Source organism: Podarcis bocagei, assembly GCF_964188305.1.
Source record: "Podarcis bocagei genome assembly, chromosome: 10".
Taxonomy (NCBI): Eukaryota; Metazoa; Chordata; class Lepidosauria; order Squamata; family Lacertidae; genus Podarcis; species Podarcis bocagei.
This window is the reverse complement of record NC_138135.1, coordinates 69,470,850-69,488,072: the sequence shown is the minus strand read 5'-3', so window position 1 is coordinate 69,488,072 and position 17,223 is coordinate 69,470,850. Positions and strand designations below refer to the sequence as shown.

Here is a 17,223-nt window from a genome sequence, read left to right as displayed (position 1 = left end):
ACTGTGGTGCAACGCTTTGTTAAACGCTGCAGCTGGAAAAGCAAGAAACAAATAACCACATCTAATCAGAAACTTTGCTAATTTCCAATCCGCTGCTCTGGAGTTCATTTGTTATATATAGATTCTGGTGGCAAACAAAGGCTGCGAGGGAGCTTTCTGCACAGAGAAAAGCTATTAGAATGATTAAAAACGCCATTGTTTTAAGCTGCAGTTCCTCCTGAAAGCCATGCAAATTGCTGCGTGGAATTTGTACAGCCCCCAACACAGCCATTCTTCTTGTTGAGCGTGTTCGATTTTTGCAAAGAATGAGGTGATTCGATTTGTTTTCGTTTGAGGGCGGTGTTTAGTAGGGTGATTTAGAAATCTGGTGTTTGTGTTGTGGTGTGGGTGCTTTAATCTAGAAATGCATTCTTCCAAGCAAATGAATATCGAGAATGTGCTTTATTTCCACTGAATGGGCAGCAGACCTCTGCCAAGGCACAAATGTGGGATTTTTGTGAGATGTTTTCTTGGTGGATTGCATTCAATACAAGGATCTTAATAGAACAGGCAATTGCAAGAGAAGTTGGTAAGCACTTAATAACCAATTGGTTACTTGATTTATTATTAGATTTGTATCCCACACTTCACAAGGGACACGGGTGGCACTGTGGGTTAAACCACAGAGCCTAGGACTTGCTGATCAGAAGGTCGGCAGTTCGAATCCCCACAACAGGGTGAGCTCCCGTTGCTCCGTCCCTGCTCCTGCCAACCTAGCAGTTTGAAAGCACGTCAAAGTGCAAGTAGAGTGTCGAAAGCAAGTGCAAAGTGCTCCGGCGGGAAGGTAAACGCCGTTTCCGTGCACTGCTCTGGTTCGCCAGAAGCGGCTTAGTCCTGCTGGCCACATGACCTGGAAGCTGTACGCCGGCTCCCTCGGCCAATAAAGCGAGATGAGCGCCGCAACCCCAGAGTCGGCCACGACTGGACCTAATGGTCAGGGGACCCTTTACCTTTACTTATCCCACACTTCTTGCAAGAAACTCAAGATGGCACACATGGGCCTACCTACCATTTCCCCATCTTTGCCCTCACAACAACCCTGTGAAGTAGATTAAGCAGAGAGACCATGACTGTCCCAATCTTATTATTTATACCCTGCTCCTCTGGCTGGGTTTCTCAGCCACTCTGGGCAGCTTACGGTACATATAAAAAATTGTAAAACATTAGACATTAAAAGCATCCCGATGCAGGGCTGCCTTCAGGTGTCTTCTAAAATTCAGATAGTTGTTTATTTCCTTGACATCTGATGGGAGGGCGTTCCACAGGGCAGGTGCCACCACCAAGAAGGCCCTCTGCCTGGTTCCCTGTAACCTCACTTCTCGCTGCTGTAGCATACATAAAGAAAGTTCTATCCTTCTTTAACACCGATTGGCCAACTATGCCCAGGAGAAAGGCCTCTGGTTTCTTCAGGAAAGTATATTTAAATACCTTTTTCATTTCATTATAGATCATCTCCCAGAAAGCCTTAATCCTCAGCACCAACATTTTGAATTGTGCTCGGAAACATACAGTGGTACCTCGGATTAAGTACTTAATTCGTTCTGAAGGTCTGTTCTTAACCTGAAGCACCACTTTAGCTAATGGGGCCTCCCACTGCCACCATGCCGCCGGAGCACGATTTCTGTTCTCATCCTGAAGCAAAGTTCTTAACCTGAGGTACTATTTCTGGGTTAGCGGAGTCTGTAAGCTGAAGCGTATGTAACCTGAAGCATATGTAACCCAAGGTACCACTGTACTGGGAGCCAATGTAGGTCTTTCAAGACCGGGGTTATCTGGTCTTGGTGGCCATTCCCAGTCACCAGTCTAGCTGCCGCATTCTGGATTAGTTGTAGTTTCCAGGTGACCTTCAAAGGTAGCCCCACGTAGAGTGCATTGCAATAGTCCAAGCGGGAGACAACCAGACCATGCATAGTCTGTGGACAGCTAGGGGCTCAGCCAGCATACCAGATGGAGCTGCCCTGGACACAGAACTGACCTGCGCCTCCATGGACAGCTGTGAGTCCAAAAGGACTCCCAGGCTGCATAACGGGTCCTTCCAGGGCACAGTTATCCCTTTCAGGACCAGGGTGTCCCCCACACCTGCCTGCCCCCTGTCCCCCCAAAATAGTATTTCTGTCTTGTCAGGATTCAACATCAGTCTGTTAGCCACCATCCATCCTCCAACCGCCTCCAGACACAGGACATTCACTGGTTCTGATTTAAAGGAGAGGTAGAGCTGGGTATCATAGAATCATAGAGTTGGAAGAGACCACAAGGGCCATCGAGTCCAACCCCCTGCCAAGCAGGAAACACCATCAGAGCACTCCTGACATATGGTTGTCAAGCCTCTGCTTAAAGACCTCCAAAGAAGGAGACTCCACCACACTCCTTGGCAGCAAATTCCACTGTCGAACAGCTCTTACTGTCAGGAAGTTCTTCCTAATGTTTAGGTGGAATCTTCTTTCTTGTAGTTGGAATCCATTGCTCCGTGTCCGCTTCTCTGGAGCAGCAGAAAACAACCTTTCTCCCTCCTCTATGTGACATCCGCATGGTGATGAACACCCACCCCACCCCCTCTGATCAGTGGCGTAGCGTGGGGGGTGCAAGGGGGGCAGGCCGCACCGGCCGCAACATCTGGGGGGGGGGCCCGCTCGCTGCCTCCGGAGTCGCCGAAGAGCCTCGGGCGCAGGCTGTAGCAGAGCCGCATGTCTCGCGGCGCCCGGCTGAAGGCGCCCGGCAGGCAGCGGCTCTCAGCGCTCGCAGCGGAGGACGTGCCAGGCAGCCCCTCCTCACAGCCCCGCCTCCGACGCTGCTGCTGCAGCTGCTGGGCCGTTGCATTTTCCTCGCCTCTCTGCCCCCCTCCTCCTCCGGGCAAGCGGCGTCGTTTGGGCAGCAGCGCCAGCGGCAACTCGCAGGTTAGGGGTTAGGGGGGGCGCAAATTACGTGCCTTGCCCCTGGTTAGGGGGCGCAAATTACTTGCGTTGCCCTGGGTGCTGACAACTCACGCTACGCCGCTGCCTCTAATTGTCTCTCCCAGCGGCTTCATATGGATGTTAAAAAGCACAGGGGAGAGAACAGAGCCCCAAGGGGTCTGAATACTCATCCCCCAATACCACTTTCTGGACATGGCCCAGGAGGAAGGAGTGTCCCCCCAGCTCCCAGATGGTCCAGAAAGATGTCATGGTCAATGGTATCAGTGCCCTAGATACTCCACCAGGCTGGCTTTTTGAGTACTACGATTGATTGCATCCATAGTCCATCTTGCCTTTGACTTACTCACCATGGTTCATGGAAATGTAGGACCATGGCAATTTATTTTTGGGTAGACAATTTATTATCGGGTATTTATTTTATTATTTTAATCTCAGGACTACTCTTTGTGATTATGAGCCCAGGGTGGATACAGCATAAAAAGCTTTAAATTATAAAATCACTTATCTCAAATGTGCACTCTTGGCAACACTTGAGCACCCATAATTTCATAGCTGGCCACATTAAGTCAACCCCCTACAAAGGCCTGAGTGAAGAAACACATGTTTACCTGGCACTGAAAGGTAAAGAATGACATTGGCAGATTGTGGGAAGGGGGTCCCACAAATATAAAGAGCTGGCTGGAATAGGGAGAGGTGTTTGGGGTTTGTATCCAACAAAATCATCCTGTTAGCATGTTTTGGCGTTAGTAGCTTGCTCTTAAGCACTCTGTTTTATTGTTAGTTTGGGTTATATTTTTATAACCAAAGTCAAGGGGCCCCCTATAAATGACACTGGATGAAAACCACTAAAAATGTATCCCTGTGAGAATGCCATGTAATGCTTACAGAAGGCATGCCCATTTATTTATTCATTTGTTATTGCAAGCCCTGTCTTTGTAAAAAAATATATTAAAAAATCCAAGTTAGCTTCCTAGGAGATAAAAATTTCAAAATATGGGACTCTTGAGAAAACCATTTTGTTGTTGTTGTTGTTGTTAATCTAAAAGACAGAGGAACTTGGAGGAAAATTCAAATGATCTAGAGAAGGAGGAGAAATCAGGATGTGACCTTGGAATGATGCTTTGATCCTTTGCAACATTCCAAGTCTCTGTGATGTTTGGACGATCGGAATCCTGGGCTGCAAAATATAAGGAAACTATAAAATGGTCATAGAGAAGGTGTTTTGCAAGTTGTCTGGCTCCTGTCCCTTGGACGGGTTTTGCTCATTTGAAGGAGCAGTCGTGCAGATGTTGGCATTTCAAGCAGAATTGCAGTGCGCAGCAATAAATGTTCCTTTGGGTTGTTTACAAAGAAGCAACGGCAGGAAGTTCATAAGGAACCCAGCCAAGTGCAAATGCCAGTTTCATGAATACTGTCATGATTTATCCAAGAGTCGCCATCAAAGTTTTACAACTGTGAAAGTTTATCAAGCTCCCCAGCTGTCCAGATAAGAAAAGCAGAGGGTGGTAATGCCTGGAACTATTGTAGGAAGAAAGCAGGTTGATGTCCTCAGGAGAAAAGTAAATGGAACAAAGCTTTTGAGCCATGTGAACTTTTAATGTTCAGGGAATAAGTGACCATGTTTCAGCAAGCCACACTCCTCTGCCTTTCAGTCATCCATGAAATGCTCCAACTAAATTAGTTATATTCTGCCTCCTAAAAATAAACCAAACATTCCCCCACCCCACTGTATTTATTTTCCAAGCTGGCTCACTGTTCCATAATGGTTACACTTTCTCCTGGTGTTGTGGACAGAGAATGCCTTTCTGCACGTCTTCTGTATGCTGTTAAGTTCAAGAACCAGTCAGAAAGGCAGTCTTCAGCCTGCCATCGCCCATCCTGGGCTCCTGAGTCAGTCTGTCTTCCTGATGAGAAGCTAAAAATAGCAGCATATCTTCCTAAGCCTCCTGAAACAGGGTTTGGAACGAAGCACCTGTTTTCGGAAGGATATTTGCAACAGCAAAACAAGGTACTTCCCAAGCGAGGGAGCTGTCATATACTTAAAAATATATGTGCTACATCCTTTGCTAGAAACCTCATTTTGGTTCCTATTTCCTGCAGACCTTTGGGGAACCAGCAGCAGTAAGGGTGAACTTTAGAGGAGAGCCACAACAAAATCTTGCGCTCTTTCCTCTGTGCTACATGCATCCACTGCCCCAGACTTCAACCTGGGTCTTCCCTCTTCCTCTTCCTCCTCCTCCTCTCCCTCCTGCTTTCTTCATCTCCAAGATCTAGCACAATGTTTCTTCTCTTCAGCCATTTTGGAGTCGATCATGCTGTGCGTGGGTGGCTTGACTGACCAATCCCTCACTTTTGCATACCACTCCCCACCTTTTCTCCATGCCAGTGCACACGTGCACAGACTTTTTTGTGTCTCATTTTATCTTTCATTATGTTATGTAATTCTGCAAATCTGCAAGTGGTGCCATTTTGCCTACAAAACCATTAGCACACATCCCCCCCCCAAGGTTCAGTGTTAGAGGGCGTGACAGAACAAGGATGAATACGCTATCTGATTGGAGTGGATCCTCTCTTGGGTTATTCCTTGTGGATCACATTGAGATGTTTGAGATGGCAGTTTGGAATAAGATAATATGAGAGAAAGAGAGAGGGAGAGGTTGTGAGGTTAGATTGAATGGGCCACCATTTTATGAGCTTTCACACCCTGTTTTTAATGCGATGGAATCATAATCTTGCCGTTTTCATTCAAATTATGCCAGAGACTCAGTTGTACAGTGCACATTGTATAGTATAGTATAGGAATAAGTGAATTGCCATGACAACTTCAATAATAAATGTCAGCGTGCAGAGGTGGGGCCTTCAGATATAACTGGTGAAAGGAAACAATTGTATGATTCCTGAAAGTATTTATAGGAGTGTTCTGTGGGCTAAAGCAACAATTGAAGAGTTACAGCCCACATTACCCTGTTTCTGTTGTTGCTTTTTCATAAGTATAACGTTGCCCAGTAGCAAGAGGTTTGGACTGGAAGCTGGGCATTTTCAGCCGTGGATTCCTTGTGAGGTGAGGTGCTGAGCACATCACTCACATCTTCGCTCAGTTTGCAGCCAAATTATAATGGATTGTTTCATAGAACTCTTGTGAGGATGAACTTAATAAATACTGTGAAGAGTCTTTTCACAGTATATGTTATGTACTGAAGTTCTCACCCTGGGCCAGCAGGGGGATACTGTAGATAGTTATGCAAATGAAGGACCGAAAGTGACGTTCATTGATTGGATAGTTTTAGAAAGTTGTTACAGTAATGTGGTACTGGAGCTCTATATAAGCAGGCTGACTGAGCCCTTCAGTTCAGTTCTGTCCTGGCCTGTGAATAAACAAGAGCTGTTTGAAGAATCGCTGTGTTGTCTGATATGTTCACCCACAACTTAACAGTATATACGTAGTCAGTGCTTTTTTTCCTTAAAAATATTTAGGGGTACTCTTATTTTCCTACTCATATTGAAATACTGCCCCTCAATGAGGCCAAACTTAGATTCACAAAATGTTTAGGGGTATGCGTACCCCTGTGTCCCCCCCAGAAAAAAGTACTGTATGTAGTTAATAGTAACTTGCTGACTAGGCCTACCCAATAGTTTGTAGGTATTTTGATTAGTCCGTGACGTGCTAATTGATTTACTACCGGCAATTAGCTCTTTATGGCAGCTTCGGCAGGTCCGGCACGCTTCCTCTGCGCGATCTGCTTCTTCTCCTCCGTCACGCCCAGCAGAGTAAAACACAGCAGCAACCTGTCACTTAGTTTCCCACAAACACACAGAGCACAGTAATGTCCATTTACAGCTCTTTATTGCATCATTTCCTCAGATATTTCCAGGACTCCTCGCAGCCATGGTAAAACTGCGTCTCTCTCTCTCAACGACTAGAGAGGAACAGACAGGAAAGCTCCTCCCAGCTTCCAAAGTTGACGTCAGAATGCTGAGGCATCATGGGAACAACTTAACCTCTTAAGTTCCAACTCCCATACCCCCTCTGCCACACATTCTGACAATACCTGTGGAACATCCACGTAACTCTCAGGTTCACACTGTGCGAAACTTACCAACGCACCTGTGGCTTGGTATCTTTCCGGTGGAACACCCTTCGTTGTGCGACTGGATCGCCTGGGCACAAACTCAGATGTTACCTCTGATTCACTGCCACCAGGAACTGTGTCCTCAGCATCACGGGATTCCCCCTCTGACTTAAAGCGTTTTCGAATCCTCTCCATTACACTTACAGGAGAACTAGGTTCACTCTTAACCTCTCTTTTTACAACTTGTGGAGATGCCCCACCCTGCTCCAGACTTTGGTCAGTGACCTGATCGTCATCAGCAGACTCAACCTCTCCTTCCTCCCCCTCAGAATCTTCCTGTTCTGAATCAGAGAGACACTCTGAGAGAACATCACGCTTGACAGCAGGTTGTGACTTTTTATCCTGCTCATAGAACTCAGCGTGCTTGCTGATTAGTAACTTACTCTGATCACCTGATGGAAATGCGAACCTCCATGCATTCGCTGTTGGCTCATACCCACAGAAGATCATTTTCCGGAACTTGGATCCATCTGGCCCTTGCAACGCAGCAGATACTGGCACAGACGCATGTGACCCAAACCTGCGCAAAAAATGAATCTGGGGTTTCCTGCCATGCAACAACCCAAACGGTGTGTCCCCTACCATGGAATTGTAGGTGCGATTCCAGGTGAAGCTTACATACTTGATTGCCTCCAGCCAAAACTTTGGTGGCAACCCAGAATCCTTCAGCAACACCTTTGCAGTTTTAACCAGAGCCTCACATCGTAGCTCTGCCTCCCCCCTCTGATTGGGTGAAGTCACTGTGTGACGTATCCCTTTCTTGTGAAAGTACTTCTTCAAAGCAGAACCTGTAAACTCAGCTCCCCTGTCACTTGTGACAGCCTGCACTTTGGTGGAAAACTTTTGTTCCACCCCCTCAATCCAACGTTTGATCAGCTGTGCTGCATCATCCTTGGATTTGAGACCGTGAGTCCAGGAATTCTGTGTAAAATTATCCTGCATCGAGAGCAGAAACCTTGACCCTCCCAGACTTGGTTCCTTTACCGGACCCAACAAATCTATGTGAATTTGTTCAAAAGGTTTTTCGGTTACCCTATCCACTTTTGGGTAACTGCACCCTTTTACCTTTGCATGTCTGCATGCTTCACAATCCATTGCACATCCACATTCTACAATGTGGCAACCGTTAGCGACCTCGGGTGGCGTCTGTAGTTCTTCTACAGAGCCATGAGCTGTCCTAGCATGCCAAGCGTGTACACATGAATCATGATTGGGAATTGTAGCACGCAGTGCTTGTGCTTTCTCAACCTTCCCCTCACCCTCCAGAGACGTTTTAAGAATGAAAAGATCATTCTGCCCCTTTTTAACCTTGGCAAGCATCCTCCCTCCCTTGGAGATTGTGCAGACGTCATCCTCAAAAGAAACCTTGAATCCCTTTTTTAGCAAATAAGGCACAGATAAAAGACAGTGGTGTATCCCAGGAACAGTACAACACTCCAACGTTTCCTGTAAAACAGACATAAAGAGATTTGTCACGTTAGTCACACATTTTTTCTGTCCATTTGCAAACAGTACAGTTTTCCCGGCCGGAATTGCCTTGCAATTCCACCCCTCGACAGCAGGTGTCTCTGGAATCAAGTTGCGATTAGCTGCAGAGTCAATAACGAAACGAAACTCTGAGCCTTGCTCCCGGCTGTTTTCAAACAACGCCAAACTAGCCGTAATCTGATAAGTCTCTTCCTGGCACCTGGCACGTCCACCAGCCTCAGTCCCACGCCTGGTTGTTTTTCCAGACTGGCTGCCATGGAAACCCGACTGATTCCCATGGGAATTGTCCTTGAAAACATCCTGCCTTGCCTCTCTGCTCCGGTGGGGGCAATTTCGACGCAGATGTTCAGCTGACTTGCAAATGTAGCAACGACGAACTTCAGTGGAAAAATACTGCCCGGGGCTCTTACCAGCTGGCCTGGCCCTCCTTCTTCCGGAAAAGCACTTTTTGCCAGATCCGCCCCCTCTGAACTCCACTCCAGCAGGCACAGTGGAAAACTTTTCAAACTTGCCTTTGGAACTTTCCGCCCCCCCGACTTGCTCACTAGCACTCCTTGAGGCTAAATCATCAGGAACAGGGGCTCCAGCCATCTCTAGGCTTGCAGCTTCCATCTGCCCTCGGCCTCCTGCTGAGCCTTCACACAGACGTTTCAGCACTCTCCAGGCCTCACACGCGGATTCAATGCTTTCCAGGTGCTGTTGCAACTTAGCATGCACACCTGCTCTCAACATGCAGATCTCAGCTCTCTCAGCTTTCTCTCTCTGCATCTTCTCCTCCATACAAACAGATTGCAGGGTCTCTGCATCTCTGTCCACCAGCCCTGCACTTTCAGCAGCAGCCTCTTCGCTTGTGGACGGCTCTTTCTTGCTTACGTCCCACAAGCCAGTTGCCCAAAACCAGGCTCTCACCCTTCTGACCCGGATTTCCCACGACTGGGTGGTGAGCTCTTCAAGCTGTTCAAACGGAGCTTGAAACACCTCCTGGCCATCTGCCATCTTCTCCCGTTCTCCCAAGGGGGCCCCAAGCTGTACTTACAATAACATCAGCTCCTCTGGCATTTCTCCCTGGAGAAACGATACCTCAGCTCTGCGCAGTTCTCAGCAACACAGGCACTCTCTGCGTCTCGCAGCTTGCTTGTTTGCTTCTGCCTCCGCTTCCTGCCGTTTCTGCTCGACACCGCAGATCAAAGCCTTTTCAGCATGTCTCCCGTGACAGGTTTACAAGCGGTAATTTAGGGTCCATAACCTGTAGGTATTTTGATTAGTCCGTGACGTGCTAATTGATTTACTACCGGCAATTAGCTCTTTATGGCAGCTTCGGCAGGTCCGGCACGCTTCCTCTGCGCGATCTGCTTCTTCTCCTCCGTCACGCCCAGCAGAGTAAAACACAGCAGCAACCTGTCACTTAGTTTCCCACAAACACACAGAGCACAGTAATGTCCATTTACAGCTCTTTATTGCATCATTTCCTCAGATATTTCCAGGACTCCTCGCAGCCATGGTAAAACTGCGTCTCTCTCTCTCAACGACTAGAGAGGAACAGACAGGAAAGCTCCTCCCAGCTTCCAAAGTTGACGTCAGAATGCTGAGGCATCATGGGAACAACTTAACCTCTTAAGTTCCAACTCCCATATAGTTCTTAACAGCTTTAGCGATTCTTCATGTTCTCATAAGAGGTTTTTGCTTCTTTGCTTTTAAAATTGAAAGATGGTCGATACAAACTCCTGAGGATATATTGTAGTCGCTTCAGCAACAAGAACAAACCAGCAGCTAATGTTTCCAATGACATATGCTTCAGCTGTCGGTGAGAGGTGACTCAGGAGCGAAAATTGAAAACTACTTGTGCTAGTGCAGTGATGGGGTAATGCTTTCTCCTAAAACATTACAAAAAGGTGACCCTTCCTCTCTGTTACCTCAGTAAAATCTCTGGTTCATGCCCTGGTTGTCTCCCAGGTAGACTACAGCAATCTTCTCGTTTCTGGTCTTCCATTGTCTCACTTCGGTTCCCTCATGTCTATCCAGCATTCATGTGCCAAACCCCATCCACCTTTTTCATCACTTCTGGCCATAGGACACTCTTCCTCACATTGGCTTTGCCCCTCTCCCTGCATCTCTCCACACTTATATCCCCAAACTTGTCTGCAGTCTTCACTCTTCCAACTCCACCATCTCAAGGTCTCCAGCTCCCTCAAAAGACTCTGCCTTTTCTTGTTCTGTTGTTGTTTAGTCATTTAGTCGTGTCTGACTCTTCGTGACCCCATGGACCAGAGCATGCCAGGCACTCCTGTCTTCCACTGCCTCCCGCAGTTTGGTCAGACTCATGTTCGTAGCTTCGAGAACACTGTCCAACCATCTCATCCTCTGTTGTCCCCTTCTCCTTGTGCCCTCCATCTTTCCCAGCACCAGGGTCTTTCCCAGGGAGTCTTCTCTTCTCATGAGGTGGCCAAAGTATTGGAGCCTCAGCTTCAGGATCTGTCCTTCCAGTGAGCACTGAGGGCTGATTTCCTTAAGAATGGATAGGTTTGATCTTCTTGCAGTCCATGGGACTCTCAAGAGTCTCCTCCAGCACCATAGTTCAAAAGCATCAATTCTTCGGCAACCAGCCTTCTTTATGGTCCAGCTCTCACTTTCATGCTTTGTAAATTTGAACTGCCTCCCAAAACACATGTGGAGCTGATTCCATTAGTACCTTCCAAAATCTCCTCAAAGACCAGCTTCTGTGAAGCCTAAAGCATAATTCCCTACTTCCCATGTCCTGTTGTAACTCAGCCTATAGCAAAGCACATATTCCCCACCCCCACCCCGGTTCATCAGTCCTCCCTTCTCTTCCTTACCCCTTCCTTGCTTTTCCTGCATCAGATTGTAGGTTGTAAATTCCTCAGCTCAGGAACCTACTCTCCTATACTCTGTAAAGCTTCATACACACTAATGATGCTATATAAATAAGCAAATAATTTTTGCCAGTCATGTGGGTATGCAGCCCATTGGTACAGAAGCTTCTATAGGCATGTATGTAGGTGGTTCGCACTGTGAGATGCACACTTTATAGCTACTAGGTACATCAAAGAATGGAAGCAATTGGCTTCTTTCCCCCCCAATCCAGAAGAATTACTTTGTCACTTGCTGTTTGTTCACAGTAAGCATGTTACAATAGCTAATGATCGCTAATGTTCACATAATCCAGGTACAACTGGGTTACAAAGATAAGTAAGGAATTATCTTCTTTCAAAGACAAAGTTCATTGTTCTTTCTTGATGGGAGGCTGTAAGTCATATGGTGCCAGCCACTGGAACCCACACAAATAAGGCATTTGTCTCAAATTCAGCAAACTCTGTTCTATCAAACTGTACGAACACCATCTCTGAAAGGATGTAATACAAAAGCAATAAATAGCCGTGGTAATTGAGTCATTTTGGGTGTGGAGAACATTCCACTTAATTCATTCATTGGTTAATTTGATCTTCCACTTCATTTTATCAAAGCCCCTAATAGCAAGTAATTTCTGTTAAGAGAAATGCCAATTCCACGAGGTCCTTTTCCACACAATTTGGTTTAATTTATTGTAGCAAGTCCACAAGTTGACGAAGGCAGAGAGAAGGCCATACATAAATACACCATTCAAGTCAAAAGGTTCGTCATAGCCCTGGTAACAACCAGCATAATGCGGCAGGCTAATTTGAATGTGCCTGTGAGTAACACAGGGGATTTAGCCGAAATAAATATAAAAGGGCCATGAGAGGAAAGAAGGCAAAAATAGAAAATCAAAGGGAAAAGAACCTTCTCTGTGCTTTGATCAGGTCTGATGTGTCCTAATTTTTTCTTCTAGCTACTGTCAGTTCAGGGAGATGGTAGGCACCTCAAATCTTAATGGCCAGCCAGGAAAGAAGCCTTCCTACACACACACACACACACACACACACACACACACACACACACACACACCAGATTATGGTTGTAGGCTCCACTGTTACGCTGAGGGGAAGGAGTGTAATGGCAGATTTTCACAAGTGGGTCAGAGTGATAACCCTGGTTTATATCCCCATTCGGCTTTAAGAAACAGAATTGATTATTATTGTTGTTGCTTATTAAATTTACATACCACCCTTCATCCAAGGATCACAAAACACAAAATATGTACCATGATAACAAACAAAAACAATACCTCCGCACACAGTTCAAATGGCCATAGATTAATTAATTAGCCAATTAACTGATGGAGTCACTGTGGTGTGAGGGGGGCATCCTGTGTGGTCCCGGTGGGGGGGAGTTACCTTACTTGGGAGCCGCCTTCCCCAACTTTGGGTTTTGCTAGTACACACTTTTATACCATACATTTGATGTCACTATGACTATGATGTCACTTTGAAAAGTCTCCCCAATAATCCTGGGGGCTATAGTTTGTTAAAGGTGCTGAGCTTTGTTAGGATACGATATACGGTATCTTTATTGTCATTGCCCCATACAGAACAATAAAATTGAAAAATATACATAAGACATTCAAAACCCCCTAAAAACTCTGAAACCCCATTTAAAAATATAATATATAATATAATATATACTATACTATAGAGACTCCTTATGCTGTGTTTAGAACCAGAATTGCATTTGGGTAGAAACTGTTTCTCAGGCGGCTAGTCCTGGTCTTTATAACCCTATACCTTCTTCCAGAAAGCAGAAGCTGAAAGAGATCATTTCCAGGGTGCGTACTATCCTGCGCTATCTCTGCAGATTTCTTATGGCACCTGACAGCATAGATTTGATCTAAGGTGGGAAGAGTGCACCCAATTATTCTCTCTGCAGTCTTTACAACCCTGGACCTCTATTCCCCCCCTAGAGCTACAATTCTCAGTTACCTGTGAAGAGGGATTGGTTTTTAAATCACTCTGGTGACTGTAGTTCTGTGGGGAACGGGGCTCTCCCCCACCAACAAACTTCCCAGAATTATTTGGGGGAAGCCATGACTATTTTAAAAGTTGTATCATAGTGCTTTAAGTGTGTTGTGTGGACGTGGGCCAAAACGACCAGCAAGGCAGGAAGGATTGGTCCAGTTGTCTGGGCAATGGAGATGTCCTGTTTGCAGGCATCTGACTGGCCACTGTGAAAACAGGATGTTGAATTTGATGGGCCTTTGTTCTGGATCGGGGGGCTTCTCTTATGTTCTTATATTCACACACACACACACACACACACACACACACACACCCTGCGACAGCTTAGTGTGCTCCCAGTGACATCACTGCATTGCCACAACTTTGCCTACCATCAATTGCCTCACCTAAATTCTCAGCTGGATTTGAACTTTAGTGTTGTTCCTTATTGCTGAAAATTCTAAGAAAATTCCCAACCAGTAGGAAACACGTCAGAAAAATAAATGCACCATAACAATGGGGATTCAGTATGTCTATGTGCATAAGTGCTTATTCTTAGTGACATTCTAAATGTCACCATGTGCGGTGTGTGTGTGTGTCCCACAGGCACCAGAAGAACTGGCAAGCAGATCAAGGAGTGATTTTGTTTCAAAGACCACATATTGTATTCATATTTCTTTTCGCAATGATTTTTTTTTTAACTTACCTGCTTAATTTTTAGGTATAACCTTTCAAGTAGGTTACTGTCTGTGACAGACGTCATAGTTTGTATCGGGCTTAATGAAATTTAATATCTAGCAAAAGCAACCGCATCACATTTATGCTTGCTCTTCTTTTTGACATAGGTGGGACACGTCCCTTGCAGATCTGGTGTTTTCCGAGCAATACCTGCGCATTTCAACCAATGTCCCGTCCAGTTCTGTGTACGGCTTTGGTGAACACCAGCACCCATCCTTTAAGCACAATATGAACCATATAACCTATGGGATGTATTCTAGAGACCAGTCTCCCAAAGTAAGTAGTTCAATATTACATCTTGCACTCCTCTCCCAGAAAGAGCCTTGTGCCTTCTATACGTCTTCTGCCATTTATTAATAGTAGCTATTAGTTAGGCTTCCCCTCACACATTAATCCAAGTTATTAACTATCAAGCACCACGTTCTGCTTCTCTGGGCAGTTTTGGCTCATTTCACATAACCCTTGCCATCTCGGATGAATTGTGGGCAGATGTTGATCGTTGTTTTTTTAAACATGAATTATGTGCTTTTTAAATTAAGTCCATTCATATCCTCCAGTGGATCCTGATAGTTCTGGTTTAATTTGGACACTGTCCTGAGGAATTTAGGAAAACCTAAAATGGGGAAGAGGTCAGAGGTCAGAGAGGTGCGCAGGCAGGAAGTTGCATAGGGTGATACTGATTTTTAAGGCAAATGGTTCCTGTTTGGGCAAATCATCTGAGGAACTTAAAGGAAACCAAATATTTTATTTTATTTTTTAAAATAAGACTAGCAAAAATTATAACTGCAGACTGTAGAACTTCTTAGGAAGGTGCTACGCCTGTTCAGCAGCCTAGACACTGTTGCGATAACCATACCCGAGTAAAGCAATAAAACTAAAACTAGATGTAATCATCATTATTATTATTTATTTCAGATGAATGCAAATCTGTATGGAGTTCATCCTTTTTACATGTGCATAGAGAACGACGCAAACGCTCACGGTGTACTTTTCCTCAATGCCAATGCACAAGGTAATCAAAGGTTAACAATTAAACAGAACTGTTTAGACTGCAGTTCTTTTAATATATATATATATATATATATATATATATATATATATATATATATGGCAAATAATTTCCCTTATTGATGCAATTTAGGGATGAGGCATACCTGAAGTCCCATATCATATTACTACCTGGAACCAAATCCTATTGAACTTCATGTGATTGGATTTACTGGTGTGTATGTGTGTATGTGTGTGCCTAAGCTGCACACTTAAAGCCTCTTTGCACACTGGAGAAGTGTTGCACATGCATGCATGGATTCCTGGGTTTTCCCATTCACTTCACAGGAGGAGGGGAAACACATGACAACATTTTGGTATGTGAGGAGCTCCAGCCATTCAGGACTGCTCAAGACATTGCTGTCTGAGGAAAATGACAAATTGGAGCGCACACCATTCTGAGCACAGGTCAGGCAGCTGGATCTCATGTCAAAACAGACATGAGATTTTCTCAATGACACTGAAGCGCCGCAGACCCCCTAACTTAGGGGGTGTAGGGCATGTGACAACCCAACATTTCCCTAATGCTTCTCACCACCCAGCCTCTATTGCTTGAGGTGGACACTTCATTCTACCTAATAGACATGGGTGGTGCTGTGGTCTAAACCACTGAGCCTCTTGGGCTTGCGGATCAGAAGGTCGGCAGTTCGAATCCCCGCGATGGGGTGAGCTCCCATTCCTCTGCCCCAGCTCCTGCCAACCTAGCAGTTCGAAAACATGCCAGTGCAAGTAGATACATAGGTACCGCTGTGGTGGGAAGGTAAACGGCGTTTCCATGCGCTCTGGTTTCCGTCACGGTGTCCCGTTGTGCCAGAAGCGACTTAGTCATGCTGGCTACATGACCCGGAAAGCTGTCTGTGGACAAACGCCGGCTCTCTTGGCCTGAAAGCGAGATGAGCACCGCAACCCCATAGTCGCCTTTGGACTTAACTGTCCAGGGGTCCTTCCTTTACCTTTACCTAATAGAAGGCCAGCTTTCACATGCACCGAAATGAAAAATGTATGGCCATAGATCACATACCAAAAAAAGCCACTACTTAGCACACATTTCTCATATAAAATGATCAAAGTATTATAATATATAGATGCTTCCAATACCTCAAAGAGCATTAAATTAATAGAAAGGTGTTCCTTTTTTTCTTTTTTTCTTTTTAATAATTTTATTGGGAATTTTATTTATAACATAACAAACCCCCACCCCCAATACAGAAATCCACCCTCAATAAACGTGAACATAACATACAATGAGCATAATATACAACAATACAAACAACCAAATAAAAGACTTCCTTCCTGTGGATATTTAAGTTATAATTAGAAAAATCTTAATAATTATTCATAAACAGTTTATAAGAAGTAAATAAGGAGGCCAGATACAGTATACAGGAATAGAAAGGTGTTCCTAAACCTGCATCAGTGAATACTGGGAGAAAAGTACATTTCCCACCACAATTCAAAGTGCTGGTTTTTACCTCTAAGGCCAATAATAATAATAATAATAATAATAATAATAATAATAATAATAATAATTATTATTATTATTATTATTATTATTTATTTATTTATTTATTTATACCCCACCCATCTGGCTGGGTTTCCCCAGCCACTCTGGGCGGCTTCCAACAAAACACTAAAATACAATAACCTATTAAACATTAAAAGCTTCCCTAAACAGGGCTGCCTTCTGATGTCTTCTAAAAGTTTGGTAGTTATTTTTCTCTTTGACATCTGATGGGAGGGCGTTCCACAGGGCGGGTGCCACTACAGAGAAGGCCCTCTGCCTGGTTCCCTGTAACTTGGCTTCTCGCAGCGAGGGAACTGCCAGAAGGCCCTCAGTGCTGGAGGGCCTTAACATAGCTTTGGACCACAACACCTCCTGCAATGTCTCTCCCCATGTGAACCTACCTGAGTCCTTCATGTCAATGTAGTGCTCTTCTCCAGGTGCCTCCTCCAGCAGATGTATGGAGGGTGACTGAAGGAGAGATGGCCATTTCAGTAGTA

At 45.2% G+C, this 17,223-nt stretch overlaps 1 protein-coding gene across 1 annotated transcript in view; it reads left to right on the top strand.

The window, feature by feature from the left end:
- LOC308596474 (sucrase-isomaltase, intestinal-like) overlaps positions 1–17,223 on the top strand; it is a 92,614-nt gene that overhangs the window by 19,376 nt on the left and 56,015 nt on the right. Inside the window, exons 5-6 of the mRNA XM_081211545.1 lie at positions 14,283–14,451; positions 15,091–15,187. Coding sequence (XP_081067671.1) covers positions 14,283–14,451; positions 15,091–15,187 — 266 coding nt within the window. The remainder of the gene's footprint in view (positions 1–14,282; positions 14,452–15,090; positions 15,188–17,223) is intronic.